The sequence below is a fragment of the Triturus cristatus genome, chromosome 7 (assembly GCF_964204655.1).
Source record: "Triturus cristatus chromosome 7, aTriCri1.1, whole genome shotgun sequence".
In the NCBI taxonomy this organism is placed as follows: domain Eukaryota; kingdom Metazoa; phylum Chordata; class Amphibia; order Caudata; family Salamandridae; genus Triturus; species Triturus cristatus.
The window spans coordinates 134660600-134677256 of NC_140590.1; the positions used below are offsets into that span (position 1 = coordinate 134660600).

Consider the following 16657-nt stretch of genomic DNA (forward strand, 5'->3'; position numbering starts at 1 on the left):
CCATCGAAGATTTCTGTGTACCTAGCGACAAGGACCAGTTAAGGTCTTTAATGGGACTTATTGAGTTCTATGCTAGGTTTGTACCTAATTGCTCCGCCAAAACATTTCACATGGAACCTCCTTAAAAAGAATGTTGTTTTCAAATGGAGTCCAGAATGTGATGAAGAATTCCAACTAATTAAGAATGAAATTGCTCATGCCATTCCCTCAAACCCTTCGACATTAATGATCCCACCATAATCATGACTGATGCCATTCAGAAGGGTCTTGGCGCCGTGTTAATTCAACATAGGAATGGCAGAGATGAGGTAGTGGCCTTCGCCTCCAGGAGTCTTAAAGGTGCTGAAATTACTTATTCAGTAATAGAACGAGAAGCGTTGGCCTGTTGGTGGGGCATTGTCCACTTTAAGCAATATTCATGAGGTTCAAAATTCACAGTAAGAGTAGATCATAAACCTTTGGTCCAACTTTTTACGACCAAAGGAGGCGATAAAGCCACTCCTCGAATTGCCAAATGGCAGTACAGACTTTTGGAACATAATTTTGATGTTGAGTATATTCCAGGAATACGAAATATTTTGGCAGATTGCCTTTCCAGATTGCTCAGTAGTATGGATTAAGTGAGTGATTGCGCTGACAAGAATTGTGAGCCTGACGTTTTTTGCTACAGTGTGTCTTATCCTAATGGAGCTATTCTTGAGAGCGAATGGAGAGATGCGTATGATTCTGATATAACCATCAAAAGACTCATGGAGGTGATTCGCACAGGTTGGTCAAGGGAATATTCTCATGATGATGCACTCAATAAATTCAAGCACGTAATTGATGAACTCTCTGTCACCAATGGTCTCCTGTGTCGGTCTTCTCTGTTGGTCGTGCCTACGAGTATGAGAAATAAGGTTGTCACTTTGGTTTACGAAGGCCATATTGGTATGCGGGCCATGAAAAGAAGGATTAGGGAACACTTTTGGTGGCCTGGTCTAGACAAGCAGGTTGAATATTTTGTGAGAGATAGTTTGTCCTGTGCAGAGAGTGACAAATCGCAAGTGACATTCCCTGGTCCTGTGCAAGCTGTAAGTTTTCCCTCCAAGCCGTGGTCCAAATTAGCTGTAGACATCATTGGTCCTTTGTCACTGTCTGACAACGGTATTCAGGAATATGGCATAGTCTAGATGGATTATCACAGTCTTTGGCGAGAATTGAAATTTGTTAAAGCTCCTACCACTGCTTGCGTGATAGAATTCCTTGAATTTCTATTCACCATGGAAGGTGTTCCAGATGAAATAGCTTCAGATAATGGTTGCCAATTTACCTCTTTAGATTTTGAGAAATTTTTAGATTTTATGTGTATTAAGCACACTAAAACATCACTCTATCATCCAAGAAGTAATGGTCTCGTCGAGAGATTCAACAGTGATCAAAGAAAATATTAAATTGTCTAAGGCCAGTAGATTAAATTGCAAAAATTAGTTAAAAAATCTCCTGTGGGCTGTACACACCACTCCTAATTCAGATTCAGAAGTTTCTCCATTTATTCTTTTAAGAGATCGTCTTCCATCTTCAAAATTGGTGAGGAAGTGGATGGGTGTGTTTGATTTACCTACAGATAAGATAAAGGAGGTAGAAAAGAAAAGAGTAGAAGCACAGAACAAGTACATCCAGGTTAGCACCAAAGAACTGTTTGTGAAAGTGGGTGATCAAGTTAGAGTTAAATGTTCTCGAATTTTTACCTAAGGGTGAATCAAAGTTCTCCGATCTCAAAACAGTTGTTAGAGTTAACAAGAGTGCTGTAAAGTTGGAGGATGGGAGGTGGTGGAACAAAAACAAGATCTCTGTTTCTAAGTCATCTCATGATTAAAGATCCAATCATGGTAAGATACATCAAGGTTCCATTAACCGTGTTCCTTCTTTCAGAACATCTCGTTTACCCAACACATTTTGTGACTAAATGATGTATTAGCTGATTTCATTTTATGTTCTGCCATTATATTGTATTATGTTTTTCTTTGTTTTTACGTTCTTCTTTGTTTGTTTAATTTTATTCATATAGGGGGAAGATGTGTTGTGTTATTCTATACTTGTCATTCCTCCGTGGTCTCAAGGAACCATCTCTTCATGGGGTTCCATAACTCGCGGGTCGGAGGGGAAGTCAGTTATTGCCTGCCTGAGGTACCGTTTGGCTCAGCTGTTCGTTCCTCTGTCTTGGTGGTATAAAATAAACTATAATCTTACCTGAAGAGAGTCATCATATCTTCTTTTCACTATACTGTTGAATTTCAGTGGTTTTGTTATTTTAAAACGTTATGTTGTTACTGACATGTTCTCCTAACTATAAAGTCCATTTAACCTTTGATTTTTCTATTTTTTCAGTGGAATTCTGAGGTTTTTTAATGTAAAGTAAATCATTCTTACAATTCCTCACTGTAATGTCACTTAAACCTTTGTTTTGTCATGAATATCTATGTTTATTAAATGTAAAGTTAAATATGTATCACTGTGCCCAGTATGCGGTTCAGAATATGGCCTGCATCCAATCCCTCAACAGCACACACACTTCAGAATTGCAATAAAAGTGCTTCATTTTTGCTTTCTTAACTTCTGAAATATGTGTACAGCTCATTTACAGGTATCTTAATTTTGTTGTGTGTTCCAAAAAAATGCCTCCTACACACTTTTCCTTTCGCACTTCCTGTACCCCAGCACAATTGTCACATACTTCACTATAAATGCTGCTATTGTGTGGCAGTTAGAAAAGGAAAAGTAAACCCTTACCCCTATGTTAAAAAATAAGCTCAATATGCCAGAAGGCATGCCATTTGACCTCTGGCTCTGAAAAACAGCAAACGTGACAAGATAAATGCAAAATGTAAAGGCATCTAGGTCTATTTATTCATTGATCCCCCACGACCCACCAGACATTGGCTGGCGACCCCCAGTTTGGAAAACGCTGGTTTAATGCTCCCTTTTACTGTCAAACATATATTAGATAACAAACAATGGTGCAGTAGTTCTGAGCTGTTGTTTCCTGTTTACTAATCAGTTATAGTTGCCAATTGACTGACGAAGCTGTAAAACTAACTCTTTAAAATGCAGAGTTGTGTTCCAGGGTTCTTGGCTTCCTTAAAAAAGGGCTCATGTGCCACTTTTTCACTTTGATAATGCTGTATAATTTATAGTGTGTGTGTGTTTGCATGTGTGAATGCATGTGCTTGTATGTGTGTGCCCATGCTTTTGTGTGTATGGAAAACCCTTTCCAGGAGGCGAATTGTCCCTCCCCCTCCGTTGCTTCCAACCACCGCGTCCCTCATGCACCTCAAATCAAACCACTGACAATGTCCTTTGGTGCCAAAAAAGGTCACAGTTTATTCAACATAACATATTTTATACATTTGCACAATCATGCTTATCCCAATGCTCACTTACTATTCATGCGAATACCCTCCTTGTCTTTGCAATTATTTCCTTTGCTGCATGGCCCCAGCCTCCTCAAATCACAGGGGCGGGAGGGGTCACCTTCTTGGGTCTCTGTTCGCGGGTCAAGGCTTTGCCTCCCCAAGCCCGGGTTTCAACTACCCGGAAATGTCCTTTATGTAAAGAATAGAGTTTCGTTTACTCACGGCTAAGGCTCAATGTTAGGACAAATGCTGATTCATACTTCCACTTAAAAGAAACCTGCGAAACAAAAAACGCCAGTACAAACACATTTTTAGTTGCCAGATAGGCTCACACAATAAAAGTGGGCGGTAGGTGGTAATGAGAGATCCTGAAGACCGCCCTTTATAAGGGATCCAACAGGTAAGAAGTTGAACTTGGAGGCCCACAGCTGTGCTCAACAGGGACAGCAACCTGAAACAGCAGAAGACCCATCACCACAGGAGAACAGAGCTACCACTGCAAGAGTAAGTGAAAAAGTACAGAATTAAAGTATTCTGGGGAGAAACAGGCATTTATTGATCGGACTGTACAAAATTATGTTTTGAACAATATTGCTTGACGTGGCAGGTTTTTGCTATTTAACTTAAACATATGCTATAATGACTGGTATCATAAAACTGTCACAAAATGAAAAAAATCCTCATCAAATTATATAGGTACGTTTGTTTGGAGTTCTATTTTTTCCTCATTCAAAATTGTACTGCTCACTTGTGGTTGGTGAACATCATGGCCGGCATTAGCGCTGGTGCTGCCCGGTGCGACAATGTTTGTTGGTGCCCCCCATCCGTGGTGGAGGTGGTGAATACCTCCACCACGCCGCCCCTCATCACCACCATTTAACAGTGCCCCTCAAGTCTCCAAAACCACTCTCTCTCAGATGTATTGATTTAGTTATATAGCGCCACTCTTACCAGTGTAGGGTGTCAGCGTACTTTGCATCACACACACATTACACAAAGACAACCAATCATAGGTTTGTAAATCAGCATATAGGAAATGTTACATAAACCAGAGGACTTCCAGGTGTAGGAGTCACATGTCAGCCATACTGGTAGGCAGTGTGGTTTAAGAGTGCTTGGTCTGGAGAAGCACAAACTCAGAATTTAAAACAGAACACCCTAGTTGGGGGTTCTCTTTAATAATAAGAATCGAGTTCTACCCAAATGAACCCTTTTTGCAGCACTAATTTATGCTGTAATCTATCCTACTTTGGAGTGTGCATGCAGTTCTTTGATGACAGTTAATAGCTCACTGTTATGTTAGGATTTTAACTTATAAAGCGCAAGTAACAAAAGGATCTCTCTGACAAAAGGAGTACCCCACTTACCTATTTACATTATATGCACTTGGTGATCTGCATGGTTCTCCTTTGCAGCAGGCATATAAACCCTGTACCACTTTTATGATGAGACAAAACCTCAACTAGACAAAACTCCGATCGTTCTTCAGGAAGAACATTAATCACCACAGTTTTTTGACATTTTTATTGTTGCCTAGAAATTGCTGGAGGTAACGAAAGTGCAACAGGTGCTTTTAAAACCGCAATTAACATGCAGACACAGCGCCCCCTGAAGTCAGCGTCCGGTGTGGTGGCACCCGTCGCCCTGCCCTAGAGCCCGCCTAATAAAGTTTGTTTTGCGAGCCTGTAGTCTTACCAATATTAACAATTGGGCAGAGTGGTTTTCTCAAATTAAATATACAAAAGGAACATGGGTTGCTGGGAGCTGTGTGTCGATGCAGTTGAAATTGAAGATCATTTTGAGCATTCACGCATTTTCTCAAAGAATGAGTCTTTGGGAAACTTGGTAATGCTCCAGTGAAAATGGAAACGCTTCCTTCATTTACAAATACATTTCAACAGAAAGTGAATCTTTGTTCAGAAATACTATTGAACGAATATCATCCAATCAGTCGTCACTTAATGTACAGCTAATCACAGTAATTTAATTACACGTTTGGTTCATGGAAAAGTATTAGATTTTTGCCCTTCAAAAAAACTAATTATTTGTAGTAATGCGATTTTAAAACGTGCTCTCCTACTCAGATATATTTTAGGAGGTAAAGAGAATACGTGCACTCTAATTACATAATTTAAGAGAAGACATTAACCTCCTTTTTTCTTTTTCTTTTATTCCTGAACTAATTTGTAGTTGAACATGAACTGTTACTAGTAGCAATTCAAAACCTGAGACAATGCTGAAAATAATTTCCGTGCTGTCTATTAGCTGTTATAGAGTGCACAAACAAAGCCTTGGCAGTCACCAGCTACTAAAAGGGAGTTCTTGATGGTGCATAATGGAAATTCAAGGTAAGGGCATTCCATAATCTGGGGCCACGCGCTGAGAGGGACCGGCCACCCCGCTTGGCAGGTCTATCACTGGGAACAGACAGAGCTTTGTTCACTGACCCACGCTGTTGAGTTAGTTGAGATCTGTTAAGCGGAGGCTCAAGAAGTTTCGCTCCTAGTGAAATACAGCTCTCCCGACCATAATTGTTGACATATTCCATACGTTCTCCAACCGGGAGACCCTGTAGGCTTCCATGCGCGGTGCCGGGAGATACAGGCTTTACAGTTTAATGGGACGAGATTCCCTCCCAGCAGACACATTTTGAAGGTGATAGAATTTGGTCAACAGGTTCTTGTTCACACCCAGATGTGCCCTGTTTGCAAAGTTGAAGGGCTATTACTTACACGAAGATCGGCTTGATTTTTTGGGGAAACTGAAAAAGCCGACATTTTTGTCAGTAGGGAAAGATACTCAAAGCCTGTGATTTCAGCTTTGGGGACTCGGTTTCCATAGAAAGTTCATGGCCCATCCAGATCCCCAGGTTTCTCAACTTCACTGTTGTTGCGGACTTGAACCTACTTTCCTTGTTCAGATTTTTTTGGCCAGCTAGGAGGAAGCGCTCTGATAAACATGACCTCTGTTTTTCTACGATCTAAGCAGTGGTGACAATGCTGTTCCATGTGGTACACTGCATACCAGTGCTTTCCGTTTAGAAGGACGTGTCTTGCTAGACCTGGTACCATTGGCGTGAGTCACCCTTCCATTTTTAGGTCTCGTCTGAGCCAACGCATGCGCTGCGCTGGCGAGACTTTTAGTAAGTGGGCTTCAGAAATGCTACCACATGCTTTTGCTTGTGGCCTAAAGCTTGCGGTTACGTGTGCGGTTACGAGCAGAGGCGCCATCTAGCTTTCCATCATGGCTCATTAAGTGCATCCCTCGCGGCACCCTTACAGCGCACGATCACTTTCACTTTCACGGCCACGTCACTTTCACGGCCGTGCGGCTCATTCCGAAAAGCCATCCCCCACCCTTCTCCTTCTGCCGTCAACCCCTTCAACCGTGTGACTTAACCTCACTTTCGGGGCCGCATCACTTTCACGGCCGCGTGGCTCATTCCGAAAAGCCATCCCCTCTCCCCCACCCTTCTCCTTCTGCCGTCAAGCCCTTCAACCGTGTGACTTAACCTCTTTCGGCCAAATGGCTTCCTCAATCGCGGCTTGGAAAAACACGTACGAAATCAGCTCTCGTTCGCCATTTAGCCCTGTCCAAAAATGAATAGTTTAGCTATAATTGTCCTGAGAGAGCAAGCATCGCAAAGCAATAATTCCAGACCCCAGCACAAAAAAAGTCACGCTATAGGTGCAGAGTATTTTTTCACTTTACACAGCATCCTAGACTTGAGGTGTCAGAGAGTGAGCGAGACAAGCGGACAGAAAATCACTCACACAGGTTTTGATCACTCGCACCAAGACTGATTGGTCACTGGCCGCGTCACTTTCATGGCCGCGTGGCTCGTTCCGAAAAGCCATCCTACCCTCCCCCACCCTTCTCGTTCTGCCGTCAACCTCTTCAAGCGTGTGACTTAACCTCTTTCGGCCAAATGGCTTCTTCAATCGCAGATTGGAAAAACGCGTATGAAATCAGCTCTCGTTCACCATTTAGCCCTGTCCAAAAATGAATAGGTTAGCTATAATTGTCCCGAGAGGGCAAGCATCACGAAGCAATAATTCCAGCCCCCACCACCCCAAAAAATGTCACGCTATAGGTGCAGAGTATTTTTTCACTTTACACAGCATCCTAGACTTGAGGTGTCAGAGAGTGAGCGAGACAAGCAGACAGACAATCACTCACACAGGTTTTTCTCCCTCGCATCAAGACTGATTGGTCACTGTTCACAGTCTTCTAAAGTGAGGTCCAGAAAAGGCAGCAGGAGGCCATGCAGCAAGGACTCCTGGTTGCTAGTGTGTTGCCCCAGTGTTCCATTTCCCTATCTGGGTAAAGAGAGATTGAGGTGGAGTATTTCTGTGCCTTTTACTCTATTTACTAAGCTGCTCGATGAGCCAGAGACACCGCTGCCTTACACTGTCCCCTGTAGACGAGACCAAAGACATCGACTGTGGGTGTCTGCACTGCGGATCATTCCCTTCTCCCCTTCCCTCAATGCCGAAGCTCTCAGCCGCAGCCACGGTCGCACGCCTCCGCTGCTAGGAAATGGATGTTCCGGGGCGCTAAGTGACAAAAGCTTATGTCCTCTCAGGAGGCAGCCTGTGTGGGGGGAGGGGCTGCTGTGTGTTATAATTGTCCTTAGTTACCCACACTCTTTAAGCTGGCTGTTTTTTCTGATTGACTTTAATTGGCTGTCGTTCAGCGCAGAAGCTTTTTTCCCTTTGTGCCAGGCCTGGGATGAGTGGAGCTCTGAAGACCCCTTCCTCACTGCCAGGTGCATCTCAGTGCTCTGATGTCATCCATGCTGCCAACAGGTGCACCTGACTACTGCGCGTGCCTATCGGTGACAAGTGCACCTCACATACGGATACACCCCGCCGACGGGGCTACCTCACCACAGCGTATACACCGCTTTCTCCTGCTGAGGTACAACTCGCTCTCAGCTCGCTTAATCCGGTCGTCTGTGCCAATTCACCCAATCGGGTCCTCACTGCTGATGCCGGCTTGCTTGTCTCCTCACTCTCCTAACATCGCCATGTCCTCTTGCTTACCGCCAACAGGGCTGCTTGATTGTTGTGCTCTCAGAAGCGATTCCTCGTCACCGGCAATGCACATGTCTTATGGGTTTGCCTAATCAGGTTCCGCGCTGCCAACAGTTGCATCTCACTAATGTAACCACTCTCTTGTGCTTCTTGCTCCCTACCAATAAGTGGTCCTCACCGCGACTAATGAGGTCTTTGGCAGACAAGTCTGTGCACCCATTCAGGCATTTCCCTTCATCTAGCATGTCCCGCGTCTCTGCCATCCTCACCAGGTCATCCTCGCTAACTAGCGCCAACATCCACACTGCGCTTCAAATTGCTAGTGTCTGGGGGTAATAGCCAGGTTTTTTTTTTAAAGGAGGGCGGGGGGGGGGGGGGGGGGGAGTTTAGTGGAACATTTTGAAGTTTTATGTAACAAAGTTAGACTTTCAGAGCCAAATGCATGACACATTGACGTAAATTTCACAATTGGTGTTAAAAAAAGTCACAAGATAACAGAAGGAGACTGGCTCGATCACCAAATAGCTGTTGGTTAGACTTTTTGACGTGCAAAAGAGTCTTTTGCAAGCAAAAATTGTGCAAAGTGTTGTGATGAAAAGCTGGACATAAATAGATATTCATGAATTTTGCAGATTTCAGTGTCGTTTAAATGTTGCCAGTCCTAGTTAGGACACTGTTAGGCTCACCTGTCACATCTTTCACCCACCTTCACTGAATGAATACGAAATGTGTTGCATGGATATAATAAGATACCAATTACAATCATAAAAACAGCAGAATCAGCATAAATAATAGAAAGATTAACAAAAAAACATAGGTTATCTAAAATGACACGCCTAGTGTAAAAATGTCATAAACTTCCCAATAAATTCCATATCATTAGTAGAGAAACAATGTCTAATTGCTTCATGAATTAGTTCTACTGGTTAGTTTTTTTATAAATTTGGGCTTCAAGTACTTTTTACTCACGGGTAGTAAAAGTAGACACAAACAGACTAAATGTTCTAAGAATTCTTCCTTCTAGCCACAGAGTTGCCATTGTCCTGATGAATGACACTTCTTATTCCACGGCACTTAAAATTGGGCAACCTGTATATAAAGAAGGCGGAAGCTCAAGTACTTAACTTTACAAGTTAGATTTAAGGTACAGGAAAGATACCCTCGAGGTGTATTCAGGTAAGTATCAGAGGTGTAATCTGAGTCTTTGTAAGCCTGTAAGTGGGCTAAATCAGTCTGTTGTGAAGCAGCCACATTGAAAGTAAGCAACCTCCCCTTATTCAACCCCATTCCATCCTTCAAGCAAACCCCCCAGACTTTAATCAAAGTCAGCAACCTCTCCTTTTGCTTTTATCAACCGAAAGGCAACTCCTAATTTTGGAACTGCTTTCTGCTTGTCCACAGTAGTACATCGGAGCTGTCCCTCCAATCAGAAGTCTGATCTTCAGATTCACAAACCTGATGTTTTGAAGCAGTCAACAAGAGGGAGAAGTATGGGTTTAAGGTTTGCTGTACCCCTTCCAACCACTATAGATACAATAAGAATAGAGTGAACCTATACAGAGTCAAGAAGTTCCTTTCCTAGGATGTGAAACAGTTACCTTCCATTGGTGGCATACTTCATCACTGGGTTCCTTCCTCATTTGGAACTGTCATTTCACAAGTCCAAGCGGGCTTCAGCGGGGCTGGTGTTACAGTCAACAGATGTAGGGCTTAATTTCCAGAATGTTCTTTTTTTTTTTGCATTTGAAAAAATATATTACTGGGTAACTAGAATGCAAGAGCATTTGGTTAGCTTTTAGGTAATTGTTTTCTTTGTGGGATCCCACCCAGTCCATATAACAGTCCTCCTTCCACAGAACCTATATTGATCAGAGTTCAGGACAAGAGCTTTACTAGAGCATGTTTGGATCGCTGAAAAACTTCTTCTCAAAGAGGTTTGGAAGCCAGTGAAACAAGCATTGGCATAACAAATAGGTCTGGCCTTTGGGGCCTTATAAGTGTTTAGCCATGCAACAGTTGATGTTGTTGCACCAAGGATATTGTGCTGCATAACTAAATACTTATAAGGTCCCAAAAGCGAGACCAATTGGCTAAGACAATGCTTTGGGCACCGTGCCACTGCCATTCAGTGCCACAGTGCAAGTGCTCCCTATGTTAAATTGATGTATTGATTAGGGACTCCATGATTGGGTTATTTGATTTACCTGTCAGACCCTAGTACAGTGCACCATGAGAGCCCAGGGCTTGTAAATCAACTGCTGCTAGTGGGCTTGCAGCACCGGTTGTGCCACCCACAGAAGCAGCTTGAAAAGTGTGTCTCAGGTTTTCCATTGCAGAGCCTATGTGCAGTCTGGTACTGCCATGCTGACTGACCAAGTGCACCCACTTGCCAGTCCCTAAACCTTCCCTTATCTTCATATCAGACACCCCTATGGTAGGCCCAAGGGCAGGGTGTATTGTAAGTATAAGGTAGGACATGCCCTGGTGTGTGTGGCATATCCTAATAGTGAATTACAGCCATTTTCGTGTTTCACTATTGCAAGGCTACCTGTTACCCATAGGTCAGAATGGGCAGTTTGATTATTACATTTTTTAATCCTAACTGACTCAGGGAACTAGGTAGAAATTCGGGTTTAGTATGCCTGAACTCAGAATGATAAAAATCATCTTTTAGTGAAGTTGGTTTTAACATTCTGTGTTTGAAAATACCACTTTTAGAATATAGGTATTTTCTTGCTTAACTGTCCAAGACTGTCTCTGCTAGGTTGTTTATTGTGTATCTGATTCCGTGAGTGACAGGGTCTTGGGGATTCCAGGAGAGAGGCTGAGTCAGCACAGGGCAGAATAGGAAGATCTGCATATAGATGGGTTGGAGGAGTTGCACCTGGGACCTGAATAGGGCTGTGCCTTCCCTCCACAATGCTGGCTCCGCCTCCTGTGGTGCGTCTGATGTCTCTACCCTGCACTCTGAAAGGAAAGAAGGAGTCTTGTCAACAAAGTGCTCCAGAACTGGTTTGGACTAGGCAAAGGCCTCTCTGCCTTCAGAGAACAAAGAGAAAAGTAGTATAAATATGGGGACCCAGACCCCAAGAATTTAGATAACTTCTGAAACAACAAGAAGAAACCTCTGCCAAGGAGAAGAACCAAAGGAAGCTGTAGGAGTGGACTGCCCCCTGCCAGTGTGCTGTGTTGCTGTGTTGGCCTACAGTGGTGTCTTCAGTGCCAAGGAGAAGAGAAGAAACCTTTGTGTGTACTTCATCATCTTGCAGAATATTTCTCCAAGGGCTTAAACTTCTGCTTGCCTCCTACTGAAGTCTCAGGGAGAACAGACTTCACCACCAGCTCTCCTCTGAATTTCCTTGCTGGGAATTCAATCTGCAGAAGCCTGCGTGTCGCTGGGAGCTGGAAGCGTGACGCAACAAGAAGAAGCGTGTCGCCGCCGCAGCTGTAGTCGTCACATCGCCGGAGAAGCGTGCCACCACCGCATCTCCCAGAAGCGTGTCTTTGTCGCAGCTGTCTGTGTCGCATGACTGGAGAAGCGGGTCGCAACCATGAGGGTCGCCGTCGCATCACCGGAGAAGCGTGTCGCAGGGCCTGTCGCAGCTCCAAAGTACAGAGTCGCCGCAAGGCTGCCAGGGCGTACCCGCAACATCTCAACATCGTCGCATCAAGGGCGCCATCTTATTGCATTGCACTGAATTGTCGCATTACAACCGGGCTGCAGCACGAGAATCTACGCATCACCTCCTCTCCGGTAAGGATTAAGACGCATCCCCTACTCGGTGCAAGCATTGAGGCGCGATGCATCATCTCCCCCGAAGCAAGGAGCCAACGCATCTCCAACGCTGCAAGCCTTTTGTTTATTTTGCGTTACGCATCCAGGTACTTTTGTGAGAACTGTGTCGCATTTACCATCAACTTGAACTAAGCTAATTCTACCATCTTTAAGTCAATTTTGAGTACAGTATTGTGGATTTTTGTCATTTGAGGTCTTGTGTTAAGTCTATATAAAGAATACTTATTTTTATAAAACCTGTGTGGTGTCCATCTGTAGTGTTTTCACTGTATTACTGTATGTGTTCACAAATGCTTAACACACTACCTCTGAGATAAGCCTGTCTGCTTGTGCCAAGCTACCAAGCGGGTGAGCAGGGGTTATCCAGTAGTGTAATCCCCTTTCCCTGACTTAGAAGCAAGGGTCCCTATTTGGTCAAAGGTACCTACCTCTGCCAACTAGAGACCCCCAGTTCTAACATGTCTCATAATCTGTGTTCTTTGAAACAGAATCATGTCAATCCGTGAAATAGCTAAGTCTTCCAGGCTACAGTAGACCACATCTGTAGTATCTCAAAATTGACAATGTTGAAGGCGAATGACAGATCTCGTAAAACTACTACTCAATATAATAGCAGTCAGGGATCATGAGTAATGCTATGAAGATGGCCTCTGTGATGGGAACCCCTGTCTGGAATCTTCTACAGTCTTGTTGGTCTCAATCTATGCTTCAAGGAGTCCCTGGCAATATCTTCCAGTAGTTTGGGGCTCTAAGGGACATTTCGCGCCAGGACACTTTTTAAGTATTAGTGCGCGCTAAAAGTACTATATAACATAACATAACAAATAGGTGTTTTCACTGTCTTAACGTCGGGATCCACCTGTGATTTTTTAAAGGGGGAAACTTTACCCTATATTTCAAGCACTAGGTGCTTAATTTAGAACCTATAGAGCAACTGATTGCAAAAGTTGAAAAGGGAGTAACACTAACATAACCTTTTCTGGACAGACATCCAGGGGACAGTCATTGGGTTTGCTTTAGCTTGTTATATCAGTCATTGCTATGGTTTAAATAGGTGAGAAAAAATACAAGATGGCGCTGACTGTGGCATCTACTTGGATCTACTCAATACATTTGCTGCCGAAAGCTTAATTTTCAGTTCAGAGTGGATTGTATTTATTGTGTGTGGAAAAGCTCAGCTTTTTATCACAGAGCCATCGCCTAGAAGACCTAGTGGCTCTTTCCTCCATGATTTTTTCTGTCGGTGAATTTCTGTATGAAGAAATCACAAGTGCTGTAAAAAGCTCTTACTCCTTTTATTATCGGAGCCTTCTGGGCCCTACAATGGTTTTGGAATGGAGCCATGCAGGCAGTATCTTAGTTTGCCATTCTTTTTCCGTGTATTGTTGATTCGTTTACATTTTACAGCTCTCTCTGTAATATATTGCTTCCTTAACATTTGAACTTTATCTTTGCTACCCAATTCAGGATTTATTGATTAAACCCCGTAGTTAACTACTCAGGGAATTGTTCTAACCGAGGTTCTATTAAAATATTATCAATATAATAATCTGTGTTATATTTTTTCAGGTGATTAAAGAAGTTGCACAGAAAAGAATTAATGATGTCCGCCCTGAAATTGTCTTCGTTGGTCCTTATCATCATCAGCATTATTGTCATTCTAATCTCGCTCGCATCCGATTACTGGATGTCTGGCACTGGTACATTTTTTGGACTCTGGAGAATTTGTATACAGGGTATTTGCAGGACACTTGGATCTGCTGGTAAGAGAAGGAATCAAACAGAGATGTAACAATGTCTATGATAATTTTTCATCTATGCTATAAAAGTTTTAAAAAGGCAGGAACTGGAGGCCAATCTGAAGGTATTCGCATGGACAACCCTTAACCTCTTCAGTGCCCATGACGAGATAGTCTCGTCATGGAGCACGGTTGCGCTGTGCCCATGACGAGACTATCTCGTCATGCACCCCGCCCGCTAATGTAACGCCCGGCACAGGGCGGGGAAAGGGCGTGGCACTGAAGGGGTTAAAGCAGGAGCATCACATGTGAGTTCAGAAGGGTTGGGCTCACACCAGAGTTTCAGGATGTCCTCACAAGATATGTTTGCAATAAACGAATCTACATGAAAACAAGTCACATGGTCAGTCGTAATGCTGAAAGTCTGTCATGGATTCGACCTTCCTGCACCTACTTTTGATAGCCCTGAAGTTAAGGGAGTGTTTGGCGAGTAGCACAAAAACACAGCGGCGGCCGGCTCAGGTGAGCGTGGTGAGGCGGTTGGGCGGGGCAGGGTGCGGCAAGGGGGAAGTCAACAGACGACTGAATAGGTATTGATTATTTAATTATACCTATTCCGTCGTCTGTCGACTAACTTCCCCCCTCTCCCACCCCGCCCCACCTGTGCCGGCCGCAGCGGCAAAAACATGACTAAAGTTATTTTTAAAGTTATTTTTAGGTTTCTGAATAATTCAGTTATTGTGGAAGCCCTCTTTGATTACTTTTATATAAGTTAGTTTGAACATTAGAAAGGTAATTCCTGCCAGTCAGAATGGCAGAACTCAGCGGTCCCATTCAGAAGTTTCCGGAGGTTTCTCATCTCTCACTTTTGGGTCAAATGTTTAAACCACTTCTATTTGCAAGCACTGCTAGTAGCAAATTCACAGGGTAGGCAAACGTTTTATTAAATGTACTAAACCCATCTTGCGAGTCGTAAATGGAGGTCAGACTGGCAACACAGGTTTAGTGACTCATACCGAATCACTATTTGGAAGCGGCATAGAAGGAGAATACCATCATATGTGCAATTGGGTATGGTACTTATCAATGGTTTATGACTAAACTTGTGGTTGAAACCATTGACCTCTTACCGACACCTCAAATGAGGTGGTAACCCAGCTGATTTGCAAAGGGGAAGGGATCCTCTTGAGATCACTTCCCCCTTAAAAAAATCATGTCGGTCAGCCTCGGGGCAGCAGACGGTGGTTCCTTGTACCCCGATGTCTTCCCAAACAGGAACGATTTTATTTAAGCAGCTCTAGTTCCGGCCATGAACATGGGCTGCTTTAAAAAAATACAAACACAGGGATGGTGGTCTGCTGTTCCTTCCTGGAGCCACCACCTCTGTGTTTGTAGCCAATCACAGCGGATTGCGAACGCAACATCCAGAATATTCGCTAGGCACATTGCGCTGCGATCTCCTGTAATCTGAGATTTTGTAACACGACCTAGTACATAAATTGCATCGCAAAGTGAGATGCACGTTGCAAAACTTCAGTGTAGAATTTCTCACCTCTTTTTGAGACCTGTCTTCATACATCTGCTCCTAAATTTTCTCTCTCACATTGCAGAAGGGAAGACTGTGACCTTAAGCGTTTCACAAATAAGGAAACGGTCTGGAGTTTGATCTCTTTGTGACTCCTACATCTAAACTAAACTGTAATTTAAAAAATATAAGAAATTGACCCCCAGGTTTGTTTGATCTTTTTTGCACCCAGGTAGTCAGGCATAACAATAGAATCAAACTATGCTGGTGTCTGATAACCTCCTATAATTCCAGACACAATGAGATGATAAGGGATTGCTCAGAATCACACCATGTTTGGTCAAACGCATAAGCCGTGATTACCTAAATGCAACCATTACGTTTTAACACACTTGATGCTTTTTTTTTTTTAATTGTTTCTCTACTACTGGACCCCTTACTTTGGGCATAGTTTAGATTTGAGCAACATCAGAAAATTCTCAGGGGTATATTTTTGAGAGGAGTTGCGTTGCTCTTGCAATGTTGTGCGAGCGCAATGCGAGTCCAAAAAGAGATTTATGAAGCCAAGCAAGGCCACCTTGCGTGGTATTGAGTAATGCAACGCAGCACAAATCGCTGTTTTGCGTTACTCTGCTCTGGGAATCTGTTCCATGGACGGTGCGTGGGTGTTCTCATGCCAATCCCATGTGTTTTTTAAACATTCTTAGGTTTACCAAAAAGATACGCCTTCCCAGGGGTGGCGCAATAAGGAGAAATATCTTTATTTCTCCTCGTTACTTCCTTTTTTGCGTGTTTTGTATCCTGCAGCAGACATAGAAAAAGGTATATGCCTCTCAGGATTGTTTTTGTGCAGGAAGGCACCCCTTGCTGCACTTAACAATCCTACATGCAACACAGGCACCCTTGCACCATGCTGTCAGGGTGCCTGCATAAGTGTGAAGCAGCCAAAATGGTGCCAGTACAAGGAGAGGACAGAAATGTGTCAGATTCGTTTAACTACAGTGCATTCTTGCCCTTACCCTGTGACGCAGTGCTATGCGGCACAACAAGGGGACTTACTGCGTTGCACCACATTCTCATCAATAATCCCCTCAGTTTTTAGCGGAAGTGCTGCTCTGGCCTTTGAAAAACCAACTAAAGGAATTGTCCCAGCATCTGGGATTAAA

The 16657-nt window shown here is 43.5% G+C and overlaps 1 protein-coding gene across 1 annotated transcript in view; it reads left to right on the forward strand.

Moving 5' to 3' along the window:
- Positions 1 to 3803: 3803 nt before the first annotated feature.
- Positions 3804 to 16657, forward strand: part of LOC146809030 (lens fiber membrane intrinsic protein-like) — a 76166-nt gene continuing 63312 nt past the window's right edge. Inside the window, exons 1-2 of the mRNA XM_085614280.1 lie at positions 3804 to 3899; positions 13797 to 13990. Coding sequence (XP_085470406.1) covers positions 13828 to 13990 — 163 coding nt within the window. The 5' untranslated portion in view covers positions 3804 to 3899; positions 13797 to 13827. The remainder of the gene's footprint in view (positions 3900 to 13796; positions 13991 to 16657) is intronic.